The following is an 8,551-nucleotide window of genomic DNA, read 5'->3' as shown; positions in this document are numbered from 1 at the left end:
ATTAGGAAGAACTTCCTGACAGTAAGAGCTGTTCGGCAGTGGAATTTGCTGCCAAGGAGTGTGGTGGAGTCTCCTTCTTTGGAGGTCTTTAAGCAGAGGCTTGACAGCCATCTGTCAGGAATGCTTTGATGGTGTTTCCTGCTTGGCAGGGGGTTGGACTGGATGGCCCTTGTGGTCTCTTCCAACTCTATGATTCTATGATTCTATGATTCCTCTTTCCATCTTTGGGCTAACAGTATCTGGGCGGCCGTCATAACATACATAAACAATTTTTCCTGGTCTTTTGGAATCTCCGCTCCTACAATACCTAATAAAAAGGTTTCTGGTTTTTTTAACAAAGGTTACTCTGAACATTTTTTTCATTTCATTATAAACAATTTCCCAAAAACTTTTAACCTTCCTACATTCCCACCACATATGATAAAAATACCCTCTATTTCTTTACATTCCCAACACTTATTAGATCCTATTATTTCCCTTGATCTGGACACTAGACTTCTGTTGATGCAGCCTAGAATATCATTCACTTTTTTTGCTGATGCATTACATGGTTGACTCATTTGAAATAAATTAATAAATGGTCCAGTAGCACCTTAGAGACCAACGAAGCTTGTTCTGGGTATAAGCTTTCGTGTGCATGCACACTTCCTCAGATACCATTCTTCAGATTCTATTGACTCGTGTTCAGCTTGTGGTCCACCAAGACCCCTAGATCTTTTTCACATGTACTGCTAGTAAGTCAGGTATCCCCCATCTTATACTGTACTGGTGCATTTGTCCCTTTCATTTGTTCCTATTGAAATTCATTTTGTTAGCTTGCGCTCATCCCTCCAATCTGTTATGGTCAATTTCTTTGATAATGTGAAGTTGCTTCTATAGTTAAAACAGGAATAGGATGTTGCTTCCTTTGTTTATATGGTTCACAGATATATTTATTTTCAAAACCAATTTACAATGCATTTTACACACTAAAAACACAGCGCAACAGCAAACTGCACACAATAATACAACAAAACACAACAAATCAGGCTTTAAAATTGATCAGCAGTAGTTTTCAACAGCTGCCATGCAGTGTTGGGATCTTATTGTTAATCAGTTTATTTTGTACCGAATATATTTTGATTTGTTTCTATTCTGTATTGTGTGTATGTGTGTAGCTATATAGGTATAGATAGATTCGAATGTGGGAAAGCATCCAAAATGCTTAGCAAAGGGTTAATGCTTTCCAGGAAAGAATTCTGTGATGTCATATGCCTTCTGCCAGAGGCTGTGATATCACTTGGGGCAGCTTCTGTTCTGCCTCAGAGTTTGTCCATCTGTAACACTTTTTGCCTTGGATACAAATGCATGTAAAATGTTTTAGCTACATAAGTAACACCTCCCTGCCTTGTACATTTAATCTAACAAGTGCAAGTACACTGAGTAAAAGTTATTTGTTATTTAAACTTTAAAAAACTTTTTAAAAAAGTGTATCTTGTGTAATTCCCACAATATTATCTAGGTATGTATAGACTCCCTTGGAAGGTGGCAGACTTTCCTTCCTTGGACTTCCTTCAGGGTCCCTCCAACTCTACAATTCTAATACATACATGCATGCATGCATACTTTAAAGTACTTGGGTTCCAATTAAATCAGGGCTTTTAACACTAGTACTAATTGAGACCCAAAATGCCTCTCATGTTTCATTGTACTGTATACTCGGGGACAGATTTTTCAATCTGAAGGGCACCCAATAGAAAGAGCTGCAGTTTCTTTGACAAAGTCACAGATAAACAACACAAACTTAATTCTGCAAATACCTTTTCCTTTATGGGAAAAGTTAATACAGCTCCAAATGTCACATTTTCATGAGCTGCCTTGAAGATTCTCTTGAGAGCAGGGAGCTTGAGCCTCTTTCACTGCCTCTCCTTTGCTGGGACTTGGAGCGCCCCCTGCTTCAGACATGACACTTGATGTCCTAAGAATACATCTGAAGATCTACAACCTCAGCCAAATCCAGCCACACCAGCTTCCAGGAAAGCTCCGCAACTAGGATCCCATCCGCCTGAAACTCCAACAAATGTCGTATAATAAACAAGGCAAAAATAAATATTAAAAAGAAGGAAAGATGTTGCTTCGGGGTCTTTACGTGGTCAGTCTCTATCAATTCTGGAGAGTCAGGAACTCTTGTCTTTAATTTCATGTCCAGAAACGAGCCAGGTCAAAGAGAGAGGCTGATCCCAGGATGCTTCGTTGCTTAGGGCAACTCCCAAGTCTGATGATGTTTCAAAAAAGAGCTGCTCTGCTAATGTCAGGGAACAGGCACACGAAGAAAGCACTCCTTATTTCTTACATACTTTGGCTGGGGAAGAAGTCCCAGGTGCAAGCATTCCCCCCAAAAAACAGGTTTCTAACACACCCACCCATGGGGGTGGGATTTATTTACTTCAGGTATGTCCAAAGTCCGTTTCAGGGGCCTAATACTGTTGATTTAATCTGGCCCCCGTGGCAGTATATGTCCTGGGGTAAAATCCCCCAAAACGCTCAGCAATCCTAAAAAAAGCTCAACAACTTTGGCCGGCCCTCACACATGTTCACTTCATCAAATTTGGCCCCCTTTGAAAAAAGTTTGGGCACCCCTGATTTACTTCTATTGGAATAAATATTTCTATTGAATAAAATACCACTTGATGGTAACAAAACATTTAACCAGTTTAACTGGAAAAGTTAAAATTATCAATTAAAAACATTTAAAGAGCAATATTAAAATCAAAATCATAAATACATTAAAATTAACAGCATAAGATTAAAGCACATCAATTTCTATGCATCTAGAAAGGATTGCCTGAACAAAGCGTGGAGCCACAGGGCCTGTGTAACATTAAGAGGCAGAGAGAAATTTCAATTCAGACGTGATGCTGCACTGACAAGAACTCCAACTTTCTCTGAGTGCCGGGCTCCCCAGGAGTCTCTGGAGAATTCATGCTTTTCTGAGGATCCTTGGGAGCCCGGAGGAGGGCTTGACAGCTTCCACCCTAGTTTACCAACAGGATATGTAACCAGAACCTCTTTTAACACTCCTCACATGGCAATGGTTTCTCCCCACAGTGAATATTTTGATTACTATGGGAGTTTGTGCTTGTATTAAAGCTCTTTCTACATTCCAAACACTGTGTCATAGAGAAGAAGAAGAAGAGTTTGGATTTGATATCTTGCTTTATCACTACCCAAAGGAGTCTCAAAGCGGCTAACATTCTCCTTTCCCTTCCTCCCCCACAACAAACACTCTGTGAGGTGAGTGGGGCTGAGAGACTTCAGAGAAGTGTGACTGGCCCAAGGTCACCCAGTAGCTGCATGTGGAGGAGCGGGGAAGCGAATCCGGTTCACCAGATTACAAGTCTACCACTCATAACCACTACATCACACTGGAGTGGTGGGAGGGGAGGCATCAGCTGGGGAACCCCCAAGGGAAGATAGCTCAGACACTGGGGACTGGTGGTGGGACAATGATGCGTGGTTGGAGAGAGAAGTGAGAGCAGACTTGGGGGGGGGGTGTCAGAAGCTAAAGTACTAACAGGGTTTTGTGAGCAGGAAGACTCTGTGGCAGGGAGCAGTCCAGAACCAGAGGCAGAAACTAAAGCAGGAGAGGAGCGAGACCAAGAGGCAGAGATGAGTCAGGCTGGTGAAAAAAACAGGGAGTCTCTGCCGCTGATCTTCTAGGACCAGAAAAGGAATGAATAGGGAGGAGCAGAGACAGACAAGGTAAAGAAGTCTCAGATTGCTTGGGAAGGAACCGGGGCAGGAGGAGACTTAAGGAACTGTGGGAAGGTGGGGACCGTAGATCCTCACAACTGCTTCATTGGGTCAAGTGCTAATGGAAAGAGTTGCTGGGCTCACTAGGTTTGGCCTCCGGAGCTGTTTTATTTCTTTGAATAGAGAGTTAACTTTACTGACACCGTGTGAGTTATTGATGACCTGGTCCTGACACCCACCCTGATACCTTGATATTTCTCTCCTGAATGGTTTCTTTGATGGGAAGTGAGAGTGGAGCTGTGACTGAAGCTCTTTCCACATTCCACACACTTATATGGTTTCTCCCCTGTATGAATTCTTTGATGGGAAGTGAGACTTTGCTTCTGACTGAAGCTCTTTCCACACGCTTGGCATTTAAAAGGTTTCTCCCCACTGTGAATTCTCTGATGCCGACGAAAGTTTGTGCTTGTATTAAAGCTCTTCCCACATTCCAAACATTTATATTGTTCCTCACCTCTGTGAATTCTTTCATGTGAAGTGAGACTTTCCTTCCGTCTGAAGCTCTTGCCACACTCTTGGCATTGGAAAGGTTTCTCCCCTGTATGAATTCTTTGATGGGCAGTGAGATGAGCCCTCTTATTGAAGCTCTTTCCACACTCTTGGCACTGAAAAGGTTTCTCCCCTGTATGAATTCTTTGATGGGCAGTGAGGTGGGACCTCTGACTGAAGCTCTTTCCACATTCCAAGCACTGATTGGGTTTCTCCCCAGTGTGGATTCTCTGATGTCGATGAAAGTTTGTGCTTGTATAAAAGCTCTTCCCACATTCAAAACACTGATGTGGTTTCTTCCCTGTGTGAATTCTTTGATGGGAATTGAGGCTTTCCTTCTGGGTGAACCACTTTCCACATTCTACGCACTGATAAGGTTTCTCCCCTGTATGAATTCTTTTATGAGAAATGAGATGGGCGTTCCGACTGAAACTCTTTCCACATTCCACACACTGGTGTGGTTTCTCCCCCATATGAATTCTTTGATGGGAATTGAGGCTTTCCTTCTGGGTGAACCGCTTTCCACATTCCACACACTGATGAGGTTTCTCCCCTGTATGAATTCTTTGATGAGAAATGAGATGGGCGTTCCGACTGAAACTCTTTCCACATTCCACACACTGGTGTGGTTTCTCCCCCATGTGAATTCTTTTATGGGAAGTGAGACTTTCTTCCTTACTGAAGTTCTTCCCACATTCCAAGCACTGATAAGATTTCTGCCTTGTATGAATTCCTTGATAAGAAGTGAGATGGCTGCTCTGATCGAAGCTCTCTCCACACTCCAGATATTTCTGTGGTTTCCTCACTGTGTGGATTTTGTCATGGTCTCCCTTGTTCTTCTTTTCCAATTCCTCACCACCTGCAATAAAGACAGAAATGGATTAGAGCCTAAGGAAGAAAGGGAGCTCCAAATACTGAACAAGGCTCATTAATGCTTGTGATAGAAGAAGAAGAAGTGAAGGGAGTTAGATGTGACACCTTACCCCAGGGTTCACTGCCTTCGCTAAGTGGCATTCACTGGCATATTTATGGGAACCTGAGATTTGGCAAACCTGGCTCTTTTCTGAGATGGATTTTATTTGGTCCAACCATGGAATGTGCTCCATTTTCAATGTCAGACGTCTCTTTGGTCAATCAAAAATGGACAGTAGCAGAAGCGAAAACAAAAAACCTGGCAGAAACCATTTCCACTGCCCTAACTATTGTGAAGCCTACATTTTTAAAGGCCTGGTCAGTTCGGGCAATGCAGCCTACAGTTAAAAAGGCATAACTGGAGGAAGAATATTCACAGACTAAACTGTTAATAGCCCTCCATTCAAGGTTTGCTGTGGGGGTGTCAGAATCTCTGATGCTGTAGGTGGCAACATTGAGCTCTATCAGAATACGGGAGGTTTGTCAAATAGAGATATGGATTGAATTTCAAAACAGATATGATGACCAAACAGGGAACTTTACCAAGAGAGTTCATGGTCCTACAAGTCTCCTCCATGACTTCCTGATGCAGAGCTCTCTGGGCAGGATCCAGCAAGGCCCACTCCTCAGCCGTGAAACAAACACCGACATCTTCAAAGTACAGTGGACCCTGAAAGAATCAGAAGAATGTTGTCCTCTCCGACAGCATAAAGACTAATTGCTACACATTGTTGCTGCACAATCTACGTATGGATGCCTCTTTTAATGTCTTAATGGAATTATTTTATTGTGTGTTCTGTTCTGGGAGGGGACCCTGCAGATGCCCTAAAGCCAAGTTCAAGGGGAACAGTGGGCAGGGTAAGGGGTAAGAGACAGGGGGGGGAATGCCATAGGGCAACTGATGGGGCTGGCTAGGTGAATCCAGGCCACTGCTTTTTTATGGTATGTTATTTTCTTAGAAGCCTATTTTAGCATTCACTGATAAACATGGAAATAACACTGCAGCGACTGATAGATAATGCTAGTGGCTTTCAGAAGGAGAGTTAAGACGAAATAGCTGTTTATTATTCTCAGCACATATACATTCTCTAGTGGTATATTCAGCCTTTGTTAAGGGAAGCTTTGGCAGAAGGCAAGAGGATGAGAGAGATTCATTCAGGGGCAGAAGCACCCTGGTTGCCCCACCCCTCCGCCTCTTTCCCCACAAGGCTCCTTCCCCCTACCTGTTCTGTTTCCACTGCCTCTGCTTCCCTTCCGTCACCATGAAAAGATGGTCTTGCCGGCATCCTTCTTTCACCTGTGAGAGACAAAGGGAAGTGGGAAGCCAGAAGAGCAGGGTGCTTCTCTCAGTGATGAAGCCGTGCCTCTCTAACTACAGGGGGGCTTAGAAAAATTCTCCCCTGCTGAGTGCATTTTGATGTTTGTACCCATTTCATATATTAGTTGGCCCCAAGTGCTTCCCCCCAAAAAATTCAAAGAACCCACAGGTGGTTTCAGAATCGATAGAATGTGATCAAATGGAGAAGGAACTCTTTCCTCCTTACCCAGCGGCCTCTCTCTGGTGTCCGACAAAGTCCTCTCTGCTTCAGAGGAATCCAGGCCACTTTCTGCAAAGATAATCCTTCCCTAAAACAGCAACAAGGATTCAAAACAGAGAATGGGGAGAAGGATAAGAAAAGGAATCGCAGAGATAAAAATGTAAGGTTATCTGATATACTTCCTTGGATGGTTTCCAAAAAGGGGCGCATAGTTATTAGACCATTTTGGGATACTCTCCCTCCTGTTTGGAGCCCCTTGGGAGTATCCAGAGGAAAGTCTCTCTCACCTGCTTTCTCTCCTCTGCCTGACTCAGGAGGAACCCTTCGGCCAGGGCCACTGCTTGGGAACTGGTCTCTGCTCCACATTCCCTCACCCAGCTCTCCATCTCCGGGGGAAGGACAGCCAGGAACTGCTCCAAGATCACCAGGTCCAGCATCTCGGCTTTTGTGTGCCTTTCTGGCTTCAGCCACTGACAACAGAGGTGGTAGAGTTGGCTGCAAACCTCCCGAGGTCCTTTGGCCTCTTGGTAGCAGAACTGCCTGAATTGCTGGCTCTGCCCCTCTGAGCGGAGGGTGTCCCCCTCACTCAGAATCTTCTGCATGGAGTTTTTCCAGAATCCCCCACTGCTCCCAGTTTCCATGGCCTGGCCTCTTCCAGTTTCAGGGCCAGCTGAGTCTTGCTGATCCATCTGTGCTTTCAGGAAGCCTTCTGGAGATCTAAAGGAATTCCATTTTTTTCCTGCCATGATCTGTCTGTCCGAATTAGAGGTGCTGAAGAATACTACAAAGCAAATACATTGTTCTGTTATCAGTGCTTTTTTTTCTAGAAAAAGAGGTGCTGGAACTCACTATGAACACCTCCCTCGTTCTCTTAGAATGGCAATGGCGCCCGCTTGAGAGGGGCCAGAACTGAGTTCCAGTGAGTTCCGGCCACAAAAAAAGCCCTGTCTATTATAAAATGGACACAGTGTCCGGAGAAAAGAGAGTTTCCCTGGATGAGTCCTGCTAGGAACCAGGACTGGACGGCACCACAGCCTAGACTCTGAGCTTTCTTTAAAATAAAATAAAATAAAGGAAGAAGGTGAAGTAAGCCTCTTGCAGCCTTGGGACCCCCATCTGCCCCCCCCCCATGCACCCTATAGCAGAAGAGAGAAGGGACTCACCAGATGCCAGAAAGTGCAGAGACAACAGCTGCCCCCTCCCTCCGCAGCCCCGCCTGGCAGGAAGGGACATGGGACGTGGGAGGGAGCAGCTTTGGCTCTGGAGGATCTGCCCCCACCTTTATTTCCTGTCCTGTCTAGGAATCCAGTTCAGTTCCTTTTAACCCTTTCAAAGCCAAGCATATAAAGAATTGCATCTCTCTCTCCCTCTGTGCCTTTTCTCTCTCTCTCTCTCTCAAGCAGGAACCCAGGAGGAGCCATATGTGTTGCACACACTCCGAGATGTTTTATTTGGGGGGGGGGGGTCCTCTTGGCTGACTGTGCTGTGCTGCTCCTTCCTTGGAAACAGAAACAGGCAGAGCAGCATGCAGGGGAAAAGGCTCTGCGAGAGCATGTAGATATGTTTGTCGGTCAGTTGGTTTTCTGTATAAGGTGGTGTCTATACGTCCATCCTGTATTTTTATAGTAGTGTCCAAAAATGTATTTCTTGCATAGATTGGTTCATTGTTAGGTTGATGGTGGGGTGAAAGTCATTGAATGTCTGGTGGAAGGTTTCCAGGGTCTGTTGTCCATGTGTCCAGATAATAAAAATATCGTCAATGTATCGTAGGTACAGGAGAGGTTTGAGTGGGTAGGAGTCTAGGAAACGATGTTCTAAAT

At 44.5% G+C, this 8,551-nt stretch overlaps 1 protein-coding gene across 1 annotated transcript; it reads right to left on the bottom strand.

The window, feature by feature from the left end:
- Nucleotides 1–893: 893 nt before the first annotated feature.
- LOC118078323 (uncharacterized) lies at nucleotides 894–8,028 on the bottom strand. Its single transcript, XM_035102137.3, has 6 exons — nucleotides 7,895–8,028; nucleotides 7,019–7,512; nucleotides 6,738–6,819; nucleotides 6,417–6,490; nucleotides 5,737–5,863; nucleotides 894–5,140 (listed from the first exon to the last, which is right to left on the bottom strand). Exons 1-6 carry the CDS (start codon nucleotides 7,962–7,964, stop codon nucleotides 3,900–3,902), a joined length of 2,088 nt encoding a protein of 695 aa, XP_034958028.3. The 5' UTR covers nucleotides 7,965–8,028; the 3' UTR covers nucleotides 894–3,899.
- Between the last annotated feature and the right edge of the window lie 523 nt (nucleotides 8,029–8,551).

Source organism: Zootoca vivipara, chromosome 12, assembly GCF_965207765.1.
Source record: "Zootoca vivipara chromosome 12, rZooViv2.hap1.1, whole genome shotgun sequence".
Taxonomy (NCBI): domain Eukaryota; kingdom Metazoa; phylum Chordata; class Lepidosauria; order Squamata; family Lacertidae; genus Zootoca; species Zootoca vivipara.
Note: the sequence above shows the minus strand (reverse complement) of the source record. Positions and strands in the feature narration are given on the sequence as shown.

What these genes read in the sequence shown, in the direction of transcription:
- LOC118078323 (XM_035102137.3), bottom strand. Translation starts at nt 7,964, where the DNA reads ATGTCCCTTCCTGCCAGGCGGGGCTGCGGAGGGAGGGGGCAGCTGTTG. An exon ending in TCTGCACTTTCTGGCATCTG is followed by an intron (nt 7,513 to 7,894) that starts GTGAGTCCCTTC and finishes TTTGCTTTGTAG; the next exon opens with TATTCTTCAGCACCTCTAAT. An exon ending in CACCAGAGAGAGGCCGCTGG is followed by an intron (nt 6,491 to 6,737) that starts GTAAGGAGGAAA and finishes TGTCTCTCACAG; the next exon opens with GTGAAAGAAGGATGCCGGCA.